The following is a 19,162-nucleotide window of genomic DNA, read 5'->3' on the forward strand; positions in this document are numbered from 1 at the left end:
CACTAGACACCAACAGCAACGCTGGTCTACTAGATTTGATTAAAATATAGAAAGTCAAGATTTGTAATTTTTATAATTAATAACAAAAAAATCTAAAAATAACAGTTACAGAGTTTTTAATTGATATCTGACGGTGTAGTTAACTAAAATAAACAGAAATCAAGAAATGTGACAAATTACTTGAATATGAAATTGGTTTAGACGGTTTAGACATTAATTTTGCTAATTAGGACGTGCATTTACCAAACTTTTAAATTTCTTTAAAAATAGACAATTCTTGAATCAGCACGAACATTTACATATATAATTAAAAAATAATAATTTGGAAAGGATAAAGGGATTTTCATTTATGTTTTTACTTGGACTTCCTTTTACTTACACATTTTAATTGTTTGCACATTTAATTATACTGCTTAATGCTGTTTGGCAACGAAATTCTGCATCCATACTTGATTTTAGCTGCTCAGCAGTCCATATTTAATGTTGCCTGATTCTTCTCCTAATTGTGTCATCTTCAATAAGATATAGACCTGGACCAACTAATACTCATTTGTTACATAACAGGGTGTTATCCTGCTGGAATAACCATAGAACTTTTGCTTGATTGCTTACATGTTTGCAGTTTTCCCTAAATTAACTGCTGCATTATAGCTCTAGGAATCTTTGTTCGGAAAACAAATGTTTCATGAATGGTTGAGTACTCCCATAGTTTTATTTCTCTCTTTTCTGTCATTTTTCTTTTTTATCTGAGCTTTCAAGTGGTATCGGTTAGTGGAGAAGAGAGTTTTGATTTCGTTAAAAATGTTTACTCAAAATTAATTAAAAAAAACAGTGAATATGTTTAGCAAACAAATAGAATACATTCAAACTTCACTGGGTTGTTCAACATTCACATAATTAAGAAAAAAACTCATAAAGCTTGAAAAGATGGTTTAATATGCAGATAATAATTCATATAATGATGCCAAAGTCAAAGAAACTTTTATAAATGGGACATATTAAGACTTTTTTCTTAAGTTATAATAATTCGAATGTCGATGCAAAGCATGTTTATGAGGTTCTTTGCACAAAATTCCTCTCACATAAAGCAACTTCAGCTATTTTATGCTTGACAGATTCAGTACCTTCCAGAATGAGTCGTTTCAGGGATCTGTCACTTTAAGAAAACAAGCTGGAGCTGGCCACGCCCACCCATCCCCTCTCAGGCTGCTTTGAGCTGAAAAGTTCTGATATCTGTGAGGTGCTAGTAGTAGAGTTTCTACTTCTCCAGCTGCAGCTCTCATTTGCGCATGGTTGCTCTAATTTTCCAGATTGAGACATCACAAATGAGATTTTTTTTTAACGGCTAGTTTTAGGCATGATTCCTACCAAACACTGATAGAATTCAGATGGATGAAATGTATTCACGTTTGGAGTCATTATCCACCTTACTCCTATCAACTGTGAATCGACTTTCGGTCTGCATTCATTTACATTGAGACAATGCAATATCTTTGCGCCAATCCTCTGTTTTGGGGCTTTTAGGGACAGAAAACATGTGTGAACACCAGCTATCACACCTTAAACGGGACACAGTTACACTCCTCCTGCCTATCCTGCACTAGAGTATTGAGAGGATGATCTTAAAATCTGGCCAAAGCTAACATACTGTAGCATTTTTAGCTACTGTCTGACGGTGAGGCAATGAACGATCTTAAAAGCTCCGAGACTTATCAGAATATGAGCCTATAAGGATTAAAAGAGGGGTTTCCTCAATAAAGTCCACGTTGTCCCTACATGACCTGCATGCTGACCTGCACGCTGCCACTCCCGCCTCCTACAGAATTAGCAGGGCGATTACTGAAGCACGCCAACAAACACAAATAGATTTGTGTGTCTGGTATCAATGTAATGTTTGGGGAGGATTCACAGGCCATGGGGGTCAGTTCTGCTGTTGGTTTGGCTTCAGCACAGATAGGAATGAGCTCATTACTGAACATCCAAAGCAGTTAGCATTAACACTAAGTAGTTTCACGGCTTTTGCCCATACCGGAATAAATCCTCTCCCATGTGGGTGAAACTTTGAACTGAATGCATTGCACACATGTTGACAGAACAACTCACACTGATTTTCTCCTCCTGGTGTTGAAAACACATCAGTGGGTCTATATTATGTTGCTGTGGTTGGCGATTGATGCCGATGAGGCATCATTTTACGTGCTGCAGACCTGAAGGCTATATTTAGTAGCTCAGTAATCAGTATGAAAGGTCTCTATTCAGTCACACGGAGACAGATGGGAACACATTAGATCAGTCTTAGGGGGCTTTGAGGGTTGCCTGGAAACAATTAGCGATCTCAGAAACTTTAACCAGCTTATCACCATGCAGACCACAAACCTGCTGGAGGTAGAAAGCAAGAGAGATTTTTTTCTTTAATAATTTTAGATCTGTTGCTCTAATATTCACTCATATTTATTTGCTAATGTTTCCTCCCTGTTTCTTTGTATTGTTAATGAGGTTCGGTCAAACCATAGAATATAAAGTATGTATAATTTATGTTATTAAGTTTTATCACCTCCAGAAACATTAAAACTGTTGCTGCCTTTACATAGTAAAGCTCAATATGAATCAGCCTCTTTGGTTTTGCACAGTAGCCATGTAGGCAGAGCTTTCAAAAACCTAACATCGTGTCACCTTCTATGTTTAATTGCACAGACATCACCTGTGTACCATCAGAATGCAAGTAAATTAAAACCTTATTACTTTTATCGTGGCCTGGTCCTGGGGTCAGTGGACTCAGCTTTGCAGGACAGTGAGTGAGAGTGCCTGCTGACTAATTAATCCTATTAGCATTCTTCACTCTGCAGCTCCTCTTTGTAGCAGTTGTTGACTTCTTTTTTTTTTTAAGAGTCCAGGTGGTGACTTACAGTTCTGCCAGAACGAGTTCACACATCTCTGATGGGCAGAAATCACGCTCTGCACTTCATCTCTGCGGGAAATAATCTCTCTCCTTTTATGGTTTATGTCTGTGTTTTCATGCCCGTCTACAAATGCTGAGCAATGGAATCGGCCGAGGTGGATTATGACCAGCTGGATATATCTGTGTTATGACACAAGCTGGAACATGAGAAGTGGAGACACGACGTGTAGAGGAAGACAGGTCAGTGCTGTGCAGATTCAGGCTCCACAATTAATACAATAAGTTAAAAGTGCAGACCAAATGTAGCCTCCCTAATGTAACGTCTCACAGTACGTGCTCTTTCTACCGTGACAGACTTGCAGCGTTTGCTTCAAAGTGTTTCTGAACCTGTGAATCTAGTGACAAAACAGAAGTGTGGACCGTAGCCTGAGGAGCCAGAAGGACCTGCAGAATTTGAACTCTGCATTAAACCAGCTCAGGGCTAATTCTGGCCTCCAGATAATTCATCTGAGAGCTGCCTTTTACTTCAGGTGCAGATTGTGTCCACGTGTAGAGCCACAGCATGTTCTATATAATTATACTTTAGCACAGTTTTATTATTTAAATTATTATTTTACTGTCTATATCATTTTATTTATTACTTATTATCTAATTTTTGTCATTTATATTAGCTCTTTTATTACATTTTCACTCATTTTAATCCAGTGTTTCCTCTGTAGGGGCCCTCTGCCCCGGGAGCGGTGGTCGACTGTAGCTTCCAGGGCGCTCAGTGGAGGGGGTCTATGCTCCCCCTCCACTGAGCGCCCTGATTTAGTGTGGAAGACCTGATGCTGCCGGGGCAGACGGCTCCTCTGATGGCGTTTCCTTGCGTTACCATACTTGGCTCATCTGGACTCAGCCTAATATAATTTTTACTTGTGTGTGCGTGTGTGTGAGTCTGTGTGTGTGTGTGCGTGTGCTTGCATATGTTTGTTAATGTTTTTAACCTGTTATGGGAATCTGGGGTCATTTTGTAAAGCACTTTGAATCACACTTTGTTTGAAAAGCGCTTTAAAAATAAATTTGATTGATTGATTGATTCTAAAAAACACATCAGGAACCCAGAAACTGATGACATCCCAAACTTTATGCTGCTTCATACTAAGAATCAGACAGAACAAGCAGTTAGAAATATTAATGAAGATCTGCTTAATGCTACATCAGGAATTTAAAGAACATACTGAAACATTTGTTGTCAATGGAAACTACATTTTTAGAACAATCTGGTGTCTTAGGCCTAGTCCACACGTAGCCGGGTTTTTTTTAAAAACGAATATCCGCTCCTCCAAAAACTTGCATCCACACAGGTCGCACATGTGATGTCAGCATTTTTTTGTCACGGAAAGTGACGTTGCAGACCTTAAAACTCCGGTTTTGTCTGTCCATACGCAGACACCCAAAACGGAGAAAATGCAGATCTTCACTTTGGCCGGAGTTTTTAAAAAGATCCGTTTTTGTGTGGATGACAGGCCAAAACGTAGAAAAATATCTACGTTTTGGCAGATCCCCGGCTACGTGTGGACAGGGCCTCAATAAAAAATAATAAGGAAATGACAGATTTTAAATTATTTTCTTCGGTACTTCCGTCCAAATCTTGTTACTATCATCTTTCAATCCTCTTTCAGCCAACCGCTCCTGATCTGGAACCAACAGGTGATGCCAGCTAAGGTCATCACCATGGTGACCTTTGCTGACACAAGGCAGGTGTCCCCTGTGGAGCTGCAGGAACCTCCATGTGGGAACGCCTCGCTGTCTCCAGGACTCAGGCGGAAAAAGAGGCTGTGGCAGAACGCTGTTAAGCACATCATCATCCAGCAGGAGCTCAGTGCTCAGGTGACTGAACTGATCATCCAGATTTGACTTTTATGTGTAAGAATGGTAAATTCTTTATTTGATCTGAGTGAAAACTGTCCATGCCCCATAGATTTTGAGAGTTTCGAGTCAGACCTGGACCATTACATTCTAGTGGTTTACCCTTTTTGACAGGTGGGTGTGGAACCTGCACACAAAATCTTTGTGACAGATGCCTACATAGAAGAAATCAATGCACAAATCCGCAGCAAGGCTTCGCGTGGAGTCACAAAGCGCCGCCTCTCCGCATTCAGAGGCCAGGGTCGTGGTTCCACCACCACAAACTGCAGTGTGAAGGGTTCTGCTCAGGGCTACACCAGCGACGCCGACTTCTTCATGCACTGGGGTAGAACTCTCTTTGGGGTTTTCATACCCATGCTGGGTCAAACCTTCAAGTCTCGTGACGTAGAGAAACTCTACCAGCAGTACTCCTCTCATCAGAGACGCAACTCTTTAGCCATCACTAACGTGATTGATGCTGTCATCAAATTAAACACGTTAGTCCTTTATCTGGCCCTGGCCCCGGATGCTGCCACTGACACCTTACGTGGTCACCTGACATGCATCTTTATGGTGTTGGCAGCAGTTTTGTGCATGACAGTGTTAACCTGCAAGGACTCGATGTCCCCACGATGGCTCCACTACGCTGGCCTTGCCAGCTGGTTGTCACAAACCACACAGATCCTGGGGGGGCTCGTATATGGACTAGAAAAAGACCCCTCCTGGTATGTTTTGTTCACCTTGTTTGCAACATACACCCTGCTGCCATTACCTCTCCTGTGGGCCATGTTTGCCGGCTTCCTTACCTCAATCCTGCACCTTATGTTGGAGATAGTGCAATACCACAGTGATGCAGTGCTTTTGAAAAAGGTAAAAGACTCAACCGGACTCGCTCAGGAGGTGCAAATTAGTCTGTGAAATAAAGCATGTGTGTTATGTGTGAACTCTTCGGATGCAGGTGTTTGCCAAAGGCCTGCTGTATCTGGGTATGAACACAGCTGGCTTGTTCATCCACTACCTTACAGACCACGTGCAGCGACAGGTTTTCCTAGAGACCCGGCGTTGTATTGAAGGTCGCCTCAAACTGGAGCAAGAAAACCAGAGACAGGTAAATAAGTGCTGCCTTGGTCTGTCTTCCTGATCCAGAGGAACTCCTGGGTTTTGGAAATCCGATCACGACTATCACGACAGCCTTTGAAGTAGTCGTCACTTGTTATCATAACTTTACGAGTTTGCCTGACAGGAACGCCTGGTCCTGTCGATCCTGCCTCAGTTTGTTGCCTTGGAGATGATTGCTGACATGAGCTCCATGGAGGATGACCTGAACCCCCAAGAGTTTCACAAGATCTACATCCACCAATACAAAGATGTCAGGTACACACACACACACACACACACACACACTCAAAATAAAAAATGTATTTATGACACCTTTATGTATTCCTTTTGTGGTTCCAGGTTTCTGAATCAAGTCAGCCTTTGAAAAATGTTAAGGGTAGTCTTTTGGTAAAAAAAGAAAAGCCAACTGAACAAGTAGAATAAGGAGTAAAGGTGACAGAAGAGCACTTCTGAGATTGGGGTAGAATCAGAAAGTGAGATCTTTCGACAGCCTGAAATGCAAATGAATGAGACAAGCAGAACGCTGATAAACAACATCTGTGAACGGCTGAGTCAATCTGGCAGGGATGGGTTGTCGTTTACAGAAAGACTGATGAAATTAGATAAGTACTGGTCTTACCAACTCAGTCACACACAGAGTGAGAGCATGTTTCTCAGTAGATGGACCAAAGGGCACAGTAGATCATTTCTCAGATGTATATTTAAAGGTGTGGTTCACTGAAAAAAAATTGTAATGACTATTTCTGATTATAATCAGTCAGTTTTCATGCAGGCTGAACATGATAATAGTCTCCTACATCTATCTCCTGCATCGGCTACTGATGGAAAATAGATAGTGAAAGTCTAGGATTTGAAAAGCCTGACAGAAACCAGGGTCCCAGCCCCTCCCCCCTTCCTACCGGGTCTCATGTTGTGAACTGTGACGTTTGAGCTTACATGTTGGGTGTTTTTTTGCATTGGAGAGCTACACCCTGCCGTGTAACCCTGTTAATGCCTTTTTCTCCCTCCCCTGAACTCTCCTCATGTATTCCCCTCTTCATCTACTAAAAGGAGCACCGTCATGGCTGCTCCCGTGGTCTGCCGGTATCTGTCCTGTCTATATGTGTGTGTGAAACCTTGGTCAGGTTGTACTGTGGAGTCAAGTTCCTATGCTCTGGATCGCTGGAGCGCTGGCAATAAAATTCATTCTGATTCTGATTCTTCTGATCAAGCAGTCGCATGGACTCACCCATCTTGGCTCGCGACGGGGAAGGCTGTTGTTGGTTTAGCATCCAGGAAACCGCAGAGAACGTCTCGGCTGGTAGAATCTAGCCGTTAGCGTTAGCAACTTAATCACACAGCAGCATACTTTCAGGCTTGTGTTATTTGTGGACTATGAACATTAACGCAGCAAAGCAATCTGAATCAATGGTAGAGTGGTTTGCTGTTCTCCAATCAGAGACGAAATGTCCAAATATCTGAAGCTCAGCTCTGATGGGACCCACTTCTAGTTCCTGGAAATGGTGCACAGGTCTTTTTTCCTCCCTAGTATAACTTCCACAGCATTCATTAGAGTCCACTGCAAACATATTGATTAAACGAGTGTTCCACATCTTTAAGATGATTTTTTTTTGCCCCTATCCTCTTGCTTCGGTCTTCTCTAGCATCCTTTTTGCAGATATTAAATGCTTCACTCAGCTGGCCATAAACCTGTCGGCCCAGGATCTGGTTCGAACCCTTAATGAGCTCTTTGGGCGCTTTGACCGACTAGCTGAGGTGAGATTTTAAAGCCTCTTTTTCTTTCCCCAAAGTATTTTCATTCCAATGCCCTCCTTCTGCACTTCCTGTCTCAGGAGCACCACTGTTTGCGTATAAAGATTCTGGGAGACTGTTACTATTGTGTGTCTGGTGTGCCTGAGCCTCAACGCGCCCATGCCCGCTACGCCGTCGAGATGGGCCTGGCCATGATCAGCACAATACGGTCAGTAACAATTTATGGGCTCGATACACGGGAGGCGACAAACGACCGCGATCAGCGAAATTCGTTGCTGTCGCTTTTATTACCGGACACACGGGAGGGGACCCGTGGCAGCAGCCAGCTGCAAAGCCGTCGACGCGTTCTGTTCCATGGCGAAATCGAATCTTCTGTTGTTTTGATTGGCTGTGTCAGGTTGGAGGTAATTAAGGTTATTTAAGCGGTTCAGAGTTAAAAAAAAAAGTGGTAGATATGATGTTTCACAAGGTGCTGCTTGAGTTATGAGAAATCTTACTTCTGATTTTACTATATATTAAAAAAAAACCGGGAATGGGTTCATCCCATATTACAAACCAGAGAAAGAAATGGAGAATAGACCCTTTTACTGTTTGTAAACAATATGACGTCAGCGAGAATGCGCGCGCAGCTTGGCAACAGAGAATGGCGTTGTTTCAGGCTTTATCAAGCTACGCTGCGGGGTTATCACCAGCAAATCATGAATGTTATATTATTAAACTCACTTTAACGAATGGCAACAGACTCCCGGATCCCTGTGGCATTACAGAATGGGTGGAAGATGTAGGTGCGTGGCCAGATATCCAGTGGCCCGATATATATACGTTTTTAGTGGAGAGGCCCAGTAAGTACACACGTGAGAAGCTACGGGCATACAAATCGTTAGATGCATACAACTATGTTGTCTGTGGCCACGTACAGAAAGTAAAACATCACAACATAGACTCTGAGTTTTGCGTCTTGAAGGCAGAAGTCCTTCCTAGCCAAAGACAAGGACACAAGACTGCTATGTACGAGGCTTGGGTCATAGTAAACAAACCAGAGAACTACGTCTTCACAGCCAACTGTACCTGCATGGCAGGGTGAGTATAGCGTAGGTTTCTTTTTTTTAGCGTGCTCAAGAGTACAATCGTGTTAATTTTAGAGAAATACAGTTTATACTAATATGCAGTGTAAATAAATGTAAATAAATAGACTGCTTAAAAGCAAACCAGCAAACGCAACTTACTTTATTTAATAGAACACACGTTAACCAGCTTTCTGGTGTAATCTTAGTACATAATTACCTTACCTGATATAAAATGGGCGCTACAAACTCGAGCATTTCGGATCGTGTTTTCAGTCCAGTTTTCATCAACCCTTTTGATGGCCTGCAGCCACAGACGCCTCTGATTTTGTTGAAATGGATGTGCTCCCTTCGGAATTCTGTAAAGTTTCAGTCCACTGCTTGAAGAGAAGCGATTCTGGCATCCATACACGCAACAACCCGACATTCTTATGTGCTCAGAACTTCAAAACAAAGGGTTTAAAATGCTGTTTTAGTATCGAGTGTGAATGAGGAAGCCTTCACTCTCGTTGCCAGGCTGCGCGCGCAACTTTTGGTGATGTAGGCAGTAAAAGGGTCTATACCATCATTTAATGAGGGACTTCAAGGACGATCCTGATGTGTTAATTCTGGCACCAACAATTTCCCATGCCGCTGCCTTTTTGTGAATATCTCTAAATTCTTTTGTAGAAATATTGTACAGTTCTGGGAAATCCATCACGCAAGTATCAACTTCTCTTCCATGTTTGCTCGGAGATGTACGGAGCATCCTGCCCGCTCATTGGTCAGTGAATGAAACCTCCATTGATTGGTCCTCGTCCGAGCGACAGCGATGAAAAGTTGAAAATATTTCAACTTTCTGGAATCGCGTCGCTGGGTCGCCTGTGCACGACACGTGCACGAGCGTAAAATTTCACACGCACTTTTTTCGCGTTTCGCTTAATGGGCTCGACACACGGGAGGCGACATCGCCTCTCCTCCATTCATTTTCAATGAGGCGTGCGCGACAAAATGATAATCGCGGGTCTCCCTCCTACTAAGCGAAACGCGAAAAACCTGCGTGTGAAATTTTGCCCAGCGACGCGATCCCAGAGAGTTGAAATATTTTCAACTTTTCTTCGCTGTCGCTCGAACGAGGACCAATCAACGGAGGTTTCATTCACTGACCAATGAGCGAACAGGATGCTCCATACATCTCCGAGCAAACATGGAGAAGTTGATTATTATTGTGTTTTATAGTAAAATCAGAAGTAAGATTTCACATAACTCTAGCAGCACCTCGTGAAACATCATATCTGTTCTGATCTGAGTGGGGGACGGTGGCACAGGAGTTAAGTGCTCGCCCTGTAATCGGAAGGTTGCAGGTTCGAGCCCCGCTTAGTCTGTCGCTGTTGTTGTGTCCTTGGGCAAGACACTTGACCCACGTTGCCTGCTGGTGGTGGTCGGAGGGACCGGTGGCGCCAGTGCTCGGCAGCCTCGCCTCTGTCAGTGCACCCCAGGGCAGCTGCGGTTACATTGTAGCTCATCCCCACCAGTGTGTGAATGGGTGTGTGAATGGGTGAATGACTGATTGTGTTGTAAAGCGCCTTGGGGGGTTCCAGGACTCTAGAAGGCGCTATATCAAATACAGGCCATTTACCATTTCTACCGCTTTTTAAATCTGAACCGCTTAAATAACCTTAATTCCCTCCAACCTGACACACAGCCAAACAACAGAAGTTTCAATTTCGCCATGGAACAGAACACGTAGACGACTTTGCCGCTGGCCGCTGCCGCGTGTCGCCACCCGTGTGTCAGGTAATAAAAGCGACAGCGACGAATTTCGCTGATCGCGGTCGTTTGTCGCCTCCCGTGTGTCGAGCCCATAATAGGAGAACCGCGATTATCGCTTTGTCACGCATGTCTCATTGAAAATGAATGGAGGAGAGGCGATGTTGCCTCCCGTGTTTCGAGCCCACTTGCAAAGGGAAGTAAGAAGAAAGATCAAACTTCTTTGTGACATCTGCTGGCAGCTGTAGCTACAAAATAAACTGTTATCTCCTCACCAATGCTAGACTTGTCAGAAAGCAGCTAAAATTTGATTTGGACATGAGGATCGGTATCCACACCGGCTCGGTCCTCTGTGGCGTGCTGGGCTTACAGAAATGGCAGTTTGATGTCTGGTCCTGGGATGTGGGCATTGCCAACATGCTGGAAGCTGGAGGGATACCAGGGTGAGTAAACAAGATTGTAAAAAGTACTTGGATAATTTTTTCAGGCTAATTTTATATTTCAGATGAGCCCTTTGTGTGACAACATGGGAAAAATGTTTATTGACACCAGTGGTGTCCAGTTTTCATCTCAAGAGGTTACTTTACAGTACGTTTTAGATGTTTCTCCACCTGAAGACACCTGATTTCATTCAATGGGCGATTCATTACTTGGAAATACATAACCACTGAATCAGGTGTGTTGGAGCAGGGGAACAACATAAATGTCTTATCAAGTGTGTTTGTGTTCATCCAGGCGTATCCACATCTCAAGGGCAACTCTCGATTGTTTAGAAGGTGTCTACAAGACTGAGGACGGTCACGGCGGTGAAAGGAATGATTTTCTCCAAAAGCACGACATTGACACCTTCCTCATCTGCCCTCCCGAGGAATGGATCCACGAAGGCCCCGCCGTGCCCGTGAAAGTTCAGAAGACTGTTCGAACCTGGACCCCGGAAATCCCTTTTGGCCAAATCATTGACATGAATAGCGTGAGTGTTGGGAAGCGCAGCAGAGGGGAAGATTTTTTCATGTATGTGCAATGCTATGAGAGGTTTAATTCTAACGCGTGCTCAACAAGACAAAGATTCACCTACTCTGACCTGATCAATCATTCATGTTTCCCTGCAGATCCTGGCCTCCTTCACTAACGGCTCCCTGCCCAGCATATGGCAGTCGACCTCCAGGGAGATTAATAAACGCATCAAACACGCCATTGAGGTTCGGAGCAGCGAGCGCATGCACAAGGAGCACATCACTCCTCTGACCCTAGTGTTCAAGGACTCGCACATCGAGGACAAGGTACGAAGGTATCAGTGCAGGTCAGGAACAGTTCGCGACAGATTACCAAAAATATTCTGACATAACTTCACTCAAACTCGTTTCATTTTGTTTGGTTCAGTTTTCCCAGATTAGAGATGAAATGTTCAACTCTAACATGGTCTGCTCCTTCATCGTGCTCCTCTTCCTGATGGCTGCTCAGGCTGTCATCCCCACGCCCAGGTGAGAGGACACCAAAGATCAAACCTCACCCATCTATTAAACCCTAAAATATTTTGTATAGTTTCTGGATATTATACTCATGTTTTATGCCTTTTAACCTTTATGCTACAGTGGAATGCAAAGTTTGAGCAGCCTTCATGATTTTCCATGGGTCCACGTGGCAGGGGTGAGGAGTGAGCACCACGTAACCCTGCCACGTGGACCTCAAGGGATAAACAATCAATCCTGCTCAATGGTCAACTTTCCTCACGGGGTCACACATAAAGACAGTGGGAGGGTTAAACAAAATTAGGCAGGTGCATAAACTTGGGCACCACATAAAAAACTTAATATGTAAATCCTCCTTTTGCAGAAATAGCCTATAAATGCTTCCTAAAGCTTCCAATAAGTCTGGATTCTGATTGGTCCTGAAGGTATTTTGGTCCATTCTTATTTACAAAACATCTCCAAGCACAGACACCTCTCTAACTCATACCACAGATTTTCAATAATATTCAGTTCTGGGGACTGAAATTGCCATTCCTGTGATTGGTTTAACGCGAAGACCCAGAAATTCAGCCAGAACACAGCAGTAAAACTAAAGTTTTTTTATTTTTATTTAAAATGTGGGAAAATCAGGAATTGCAGAAGATTCTGCTGATAGAAAAACTGGAGACATCATGAACACAGCTGATTTGTTTAATTTAGTGATGAATCACTTCTGTGGACTCTAATGATGTCTGGGGAGACATCTTAGCCGTTAGATTAAGGTGTTAAAAAGACGAACGCACAGCGAGGAGATAAGTTTTGCTTTCGGTTTGACCACAGAGAATTAATAACAAACTCTAGATGGAGCTAAAAGAAAGCCAAACTGCCAAGTATGGGCCCCTTAAATACTCTTTCTTGTAATTTGATTTACCTGTGTATGGAGGTCAAGGGTCACCAAACCAATTCTGAGTTCCAATAATAAGTTCTAAAGGTTTAATCACACAAATGACAACAGTGCCAAAACTTAATAATAATAATAATGCATTGAACTTATATAGCACTTTTCTAGACACCCAAAGACGCTTTTTCACACACTGCTAGTGATGGTAAGCTACTTGTAGCCACAGCCGCCCTGGGGAGGTCTGACAGAGGCGAGCCTGCCATTTGGCGCCGTCGGCCCCTCTGACCACCACTAACACAGGCAAGTTGGGTGAAGTGTCTTGCCCAAGGACACAACAGCAGGATACCCCTGGCGGGAGCTGGAATCGAGCCCATGACCCTCCGATCATGAGGCAACCCGCTCTACCCCTTGAGCCACTGCTGCCCCAAAATTTATGCAAATCATTTTGTTTAAACAATTATTGCACAATTTCTGTAAATCCTGCAAACTTCGTTCACTTCTCAAATATCACTGTGTGCATGTGTGTGTGTGTGTGTGTGTTTGTGTGTGTGTGTGTGTGTGTGTGTGTGTGTGTGTGTGTGTGTGTGTGTGTGTGTGTGTGTGTGTGTCCTGTATGACTAATATATAATATAAATCTTCTATCGTAACAACCGAGGATTTATACAGGAAAATCATGAGGACTAACAAGGCTGCCCGAGCTTTCACATCCTGTTTTAATAAAGTATTTCTTTATCTCAGGGCACTAGTCAAACACTCACGCTTATCATTTTGCTCCATTCTTTAACTCGCTCTGTGCTACCTCCCTTGTTCACCTGCAGGCAGCTCCCCGCTGCGCTCCAGTTTTCTCTCTTTCTGCTGCTCTACGTCCTGCTGCTGCTGCTCGCCTTTGCTGAGGAGTTCAAGTGGACTCCAGCGGCTCTGCAGCATCTATGCTGCTGGATCCATGAAAACAACAGTGCCCGTAACCTCCTCACCCTCACAGCCATTCTCATTAACTTTGGCCTGGTTTCTACAGATATGGTGAGGCTGCTAAAAGGGCAATAAGGAAAAGCTGAGTCGGTTCAAGGAACAGCAGTTTTCTGCATAGTTATTCCTGATTTAGCAAAAATTCAATTTAAACTGTGCAATTAATTTCTAGTAGAGCTAAAAACTGTGTTTTATCACCAAAATGTTCTGTAAGTCCCATTAATTTTTGCAAACATTCACTTTATAATTTAGTGTTTTATTTTCTGGTTCTTTTTGACTGCTCTTGTTTTTGCCACATCTGTGCATTTAAGCTTAAAATGCCCTCTTAATCCTCTTTCGTTCTATTTAGTTCTGTATGTAAAATGAGACGAAAATCAATAAAAATAAAGTATCAAAAACTATCCTCCTGATGATACCTGCCAAAAACCAGGCAGTAGCCATGCAGACAGGTGAATGAAAATAGCTTTATTACAGGACCAAATCATTATTTTTCTGTGTAATAAAACATCTATATTTATAGTAATAATAAATAATCAATATTCATAATATTTTTTTCTCTTTTTATTGTTGGAACACTGATAAAATTGCCTTATTGATAAAAAAAATACTTAATTAAATGTCTTCACAAAATCTTGTTTTTGCTGCCACCAAGTGGCTTTTATAGCAATCCAAGTTAGTAGTTGCATGTAATTGTGTATTTCTGTGTTCCTACTACTAAAAGGTATGGTGCATCTTCACCATCACAGAAGAGGATGATCCAACAGTCAGGGGGAACACAGAATCCCGTCCTCTCATCGTCTGCTCTCCCCCCGAGGTAGAAACAAACAAACAAAGAAAAAAAACTCACTTTCTTCATTTCCTACATGTTTGTGGCACTTTAGCATCTCAGAGTTATCAATAAGCTGATCTTGCAGCTAATTTAAAAGTTCTCGCCTCTCTTCAGTTCTTTGTGTTGAGTGGTGTGGTCGCCATGGTGACGTGTGCTGTGTTTCTACGCCTGAACTCGGTGCTGAAGCTGGCCGTGCTGCTGTTAGTGCTGGTGGTTTACTCCTACTTTGTTCAACTTACCGTCGTCCCATTCTCTAGCAACGATTTGATGCACAGGTCTGTGTGTGCATAGTCAGTCACTGATTAGTGGTTTTGTATGATTTTAAGCATAATTCTTTGACATAAACTATCATTGGCATTACTTCTTGCAAATCCAGGTCTCAGTATGTCAGGAGAAAGGGAATTTCCATCCTTCTCATGGCCATGTTTATTGTTGCTGTGTTCTACAACGGGCGCCAGGTATCAGTCATTTGCCTGATTTTTTGACTTCCTGTAGCCCAGTGGAGTAAACAAATACTGCTGAGAAACAAATGCAAATTGTGCACACAGTTGGAAATTTTTTTCCCAGTGAAGAAATGTTGTTTTCCAGTGGGAAGCTGCTGCTAGACTGGACTTCTTGTGGCGTCTTCAGGCCCAGCAGGAGGTGGAGGATATGAGGGAGTTGCGAGAACACAACGAGTGTTTGCTACACAACATCCTACCTGTGCATGTTGCCCAACATTTTCTAGAGCGGAGCAAAAATGATGAAGTATAAAAACTCACAGAGTCTGAGCTATCATTTTAAAGCATCTAGTTTTACTTTTTTGCTGTTAAAATACTGGAAAGATATTAAATTTTTGCTTCTGCTGAGAACTTTTTTATAACTCCAAGCAGGATTGAATAGATCAGTTAATTAATCAGATGTTTTGTATAAATCAAACCTTTGTGTGGCTGTAGGAGCTTTACTCCCAGTCCTATGAAGAAGTCGGTGTTATGTTTGCTTCTATCGCTGGATTCAATGAATACTTTGAGCAGAAAGAGATCAAACATGAAGGAGTCGACTGCCTCCGTCTGCTGAATGAAATCATAGCTGGATTTGATGAGATAAACAGGTTTAATTTATTGCACCTTTATGCATTTATCAATCAGCATAACTCAGCTGCTTTACCTAAATCTGTAATTTTGTGCATTTCTTCTAAAAAGTTACTGGAGGAGTCGTACTTCCATTGCGTGGAGAAGATCAAGACGATAGGAAGCTGCTACATGGCAGCATCTGGTTTAGCTCCAAATAAACAGGTGACTCTGCGATTCTTTAGTCATTATTTAAATGAGTACATTTTAGGAATGTTCCACATCAGCTCATTTAAGTTGGGCAATGAGAAATTGTGCCATATATTCTATTCCAAATCAAAAACATGTTGACAAGTCCACTTACGAGCTTATCATGGTGCATGCAGGTAATGACATGGTTTGCAATAAGTGTGCACCGATAGACGTCTACCTAAATGTTCAAGGTTGGCTCAAAAATGCAAAAGCCAGAGGATATATTGAAAGTCTCAAAAACTTAACCGTGATCTTCATAGTTTAACATTTTGAGTGTGAGAAATAGCTGAAAAGTGCATGAGACGTAAGCGTTGTGCCATTAAAGAGTGAAAACTAATACCCAAGAATTTCTGATGCTACATTGAAATGCCAATAATGGCCGATAATTTTGGACATTCCTACATTTGTTTGTATTCGACATATTTGAGATTTTCTGTTAAACATGTGGTTTAAAGTGACAGTGAGCAGTTTCCTGCTCCTCTGCCCTACTGGTTGAAAGTGGAATTACAACTGTTGTAAACAACCCTGCTGCAGCCTGCTGTAGCTAGCGCTACCAACAAGCTAACACTAAAACTAATACAAATATAAACCACAAAGTAAAAAGATCCACACTGTTGGACAAAAACTATAAACCACAAAGTAAAAAGATCCACACTGTTGGACAAAAACTGTTATTACTTACAAGTATAGTTGCAACAAAGCCAGGTCACCATCAGTCTGTGATTTTGTAGCCACTTTTAGCTCTTTCTAACTAACATAGGCTGCACCAATGTTCACTCCAGTTTTAGCGATTAGCTTCTCTTCCAAATCCATTACTCATTTAATTGTACATCCAGGTTCCGCCATGATGCCAACAAAAGACAAAACTTCATTAACTGGTTCTTTTACCAACACAGCAAAAGAGTTGTTTTACCTTGTTTTTGCTGGCATTTTGGCTAACGCTCTAGCCTTCCTCAGAGCTCAAGGAAGGCAACAGCATTAGCCGAAACATCAGAATGAACGTGCAAAAAATGTTTAAAGACAAAACTTCTTTTTCTTCTTGTTGTGCTTTTTATTGACGATCAGCAAACTGATCAAGCTAACTGCTAGCACAACAGCTAACAGCCGTAAAGCATGAAAAGAGCTCCCCCCAGGGCACCTACCCACTCCACAAAACTGTTAAGTGCAGTTTCTGGACAGTAGAGGGCTGCAGAGCGGTGCCAAATCACTGAGATCAATGTTAAAGCTCTAGCTTAAAGTTTCAAAAACTATTTAGTGTTGCATGACTTGAAATCATTTCATCCCCTCGTGTATTTTCTCATGATTTTGTCTCTATTTTGTATTCTGGCTTTGGTTTTTGTATAAAACCATCCTCTGTCCATATCTTTATCAGGGATCGGTGGATGAGTGGAATCACCTGAGTGAGCTGGTTTTATTTGCTTTGGCGATGCAGGAGGTTTTGAAAGAGATCAACAAGAATTCACCTCAGAACTTTCAGCTTCGTATCGGTGAGCAACTGATCTTCCTAACACCAATGCAGTTCTGTGATGAGTTCTTGTGTCACGGAAATGTCACTTTAAAACTGTTTCAGGTATTGCCCATGGGCCGGTGGTTGCAGGTGTGATCGGCGCCACCAAACCACAGTACGATATTTGGGGGTCGACGGTGAACCTGGCGAGTCGTATGGACAGCGCAGGTGTGAGCGGACGTATCCAGGTGCCTGAGGCCACACAGATGGTCCTGGCAGAGTGGGGCTTTGTCCTGGAACTACGAGGAGAAATATTTATCAAAGGGGTGAGTGTTTGTTGAACTTTCACATGTTCAAGTTCTGATAAATTCTATTATAAATATCATATATTTTGTGGTTTTTTTTTTTTCAATTATGACTAAATGTACAAGGATGGGTACGATTAAGGTAGTATTTCCTGTTTTGTTTTTTTTAAGTTCAAAGTACCCATGAACATAACACCATATTTGATTGTACTTCTGTTCAGGTGAGTGAATGCCAGGGGAATGTTCGCACATACTTCATCAGCACCATGCGCAGCAAAAGAGCCAACATCGGAACAGATGGGCGCCCAGGTGGCCGCACAGCAGGACGCATGACTCTAGCAGAAGTGGTATTTGGTCTTGTCCAGGCCAGACACAAAGAGAGGATGAGAGAGTCCAATGGGAATTTCACTTTGACTCCCAGTAAGCTGCTTTGCTGAGCAATGCACAAAGAAGAAGACACATTCCATGAATGTATTTCAAGGTTTGCTAGTTGGATCAAGTCTTGCCAAACTCCTTTTTCCTTCTGATCCATCCTGTCACTATAAAACTAAATGAGTTGAGACCGTCTTGGGTGAAATCATCTATGATTTCTCATCTAAACCTTACTTTGGAAATTAACTATTTATAGCATCATAATATAGGTTAACTTCATCATCTGAAATCTCTGTTTTCAGTTGTTGTTTATGCTATTTTGTCCAGTTAAAGAAAAGCCAACACATTTTCTTGCTTGCTTAGAAAATGTGCTAGCAAGAGGTGAGACCTCTACGCCAAAACACACAATACCTCTTAGAATTTTACTCAGTGGCCTGTAAAGCCCTGGTTGACGTTTTTAGTGAGTTATTTTCCACCAATTTTGTTTACAGTTAAAGATGTTTTTATATTTATTAGTAAGCCCAAAGATTTTTTAGAAATAATTTTACTAATTAATGACTATGTGAAAAATTATTGTAAAGACGAGTAAATGAAAGTCTCCATCAGTGTATTATTATTGTCGTTATTGAACCCAAATTGTTATCTAGGCCCTTATAATCAGGTCATAGTTTTTAAAAATTTTGTTTTCAAAAGACTGAAGTTCATTTGATGAACACATATTGTATTTACATTTTGTATGTTTATTTTTTACATAAACTTTCAATGTGAATTGTGCAAATAAAAATCTTAAAGCAGAACTATTCTTTGGAATTGTTTGTTTGCGCATTAGTTCTCAGTGATCAACTATAAACAAATGCAACTATTGTAAATATATTTATAATTAACATACTTAATAGTTTTGCTTCATGTAGAATTTCATGTTTAGTTTTGTAAAAATCTGATTGATCTGTGCTCCATTAGTTCTGGCTGAAACTCGCGCGGGAATTCTGCGAACCAGTTCACTGATCCTATATTGCTCTTAAGATGCCCCACTTGGTAGAAGAAGAAAAGTTAATGTGTGTAGCGCCTTTCAAGATAAAAATCACAGTGCGTCAGAGATTTAGGTTAGGGCAGAGCTACT

General features: G+C 41.9%; 1 protein-coding gene across 4 annotated transcripts; it reads left to right on the forward strand.

Moving 5' to 3' along the window:
- The first annotated feature begins 2,914 nt into the window (after positions 1-2,914).
- si:dkey-206f10.1 (adenylate cyclase type 8) lies at positions 2,915-18,334 on the forward strand. 4 transcript variants are annotated; one of them, XM_070543222.1, is made up of 21 exons: positions 2,915-3,139; positions 4,564-4,771; positions 4,925-5,659; positions 5,748-5,897; positions 6,033-6,163; positions 7,552-7,663; positions 7,741-7,868; positions 10,758-10,916; positions 11,209-11,443; positions 11,583-11,753; positions 11,854-11,954; positions 13,641-13,842; positions 14,510-14,602; positions 14,732-14,892; positions 14,994-15,075; positions 15,206-15,364; positions 15,553-15,697; positions 15,797-15,891; positions 17,291-17,405; positions 17,489-17,691; positions 17,892-18,334. In XM_070543222.1, the coding sequence occupies exons 2-21, from the start codon at positions 4,595-4,597 to the stop codon at positions 18,105-18,107; spliced, it is 3,570 nt and encodes a 1,189-aa protein (XP_070399323.1). In that variant the 5' UTR covers positions 2,915-3,139; positions 4,564-4,594; the 3' UTR covers positions 18,108-18,334. The 4 variants fall into 4 exon arrangements, 3 of the variants coding, with proteins under 3 accessions (XP_070399323.1, XP_015802795.3, XP_054603929.2); XR_008564646.2 differs by lacking the exon at positions 17,892-18,334 and having other exon boundaries at positions 15,553-15,707; positions 15,799-15,891; positions 17,489-17,565; XM_015947309.3 differs by lacking the exons at positions 14,732-14,892; positions 14,994-15,075; positions 15,206-15,364; positions 15,553-15,697 and having other exon boundaries at positions 15,799-15,891.
- The last annotated feature ends 828 nt before the right edge of the window (positions 18,335-19,162 follow it).

This window comes from Nothobranchius furzeri, chromosome 2 (assembly GCF_043380555.1).
Source record: "Nothobranchius furzeri strain GRZ-AD chromosome 2, NfurGRZ-RIMD1, whole genome shotgun sequence".
Lineage (NCBI taxonomy): Eukaryota > Metazoa > Chordata > Actinopteri > Cyprinodontiformes > Nothobranchiidae > Nothobranchius > Nothobranchius furzeri.

What these genes read in the sequence shown, in the direction of transcription:
- si:dkey-206f10.1 (XM_070543222.1), top strand. Translation starts at nt 4,595, where the DNA reads ATGCCAGCTAAGGTCATCACCATGGTGACCTTTGCTGACACAAGGCAG. An exon ending in AGCAACGATTTGATGCACAG is followed by an intron (nt 14,893 to 14,993) that starts GTCTGTGTGTGC and finishes TTGCAAATCCAG; the next exon opens with GTCTCAGTATGTCAGGAGAA. An exon ending in TGTTCTACAACGGGCGCCAG is followed by an intron (nt 15,076 to 15,205) that starts GTATCAGTCATT and finishes GTTGTTTTCCAG; the next exon opens with TGGGAAGCTGCTGCTAGACT.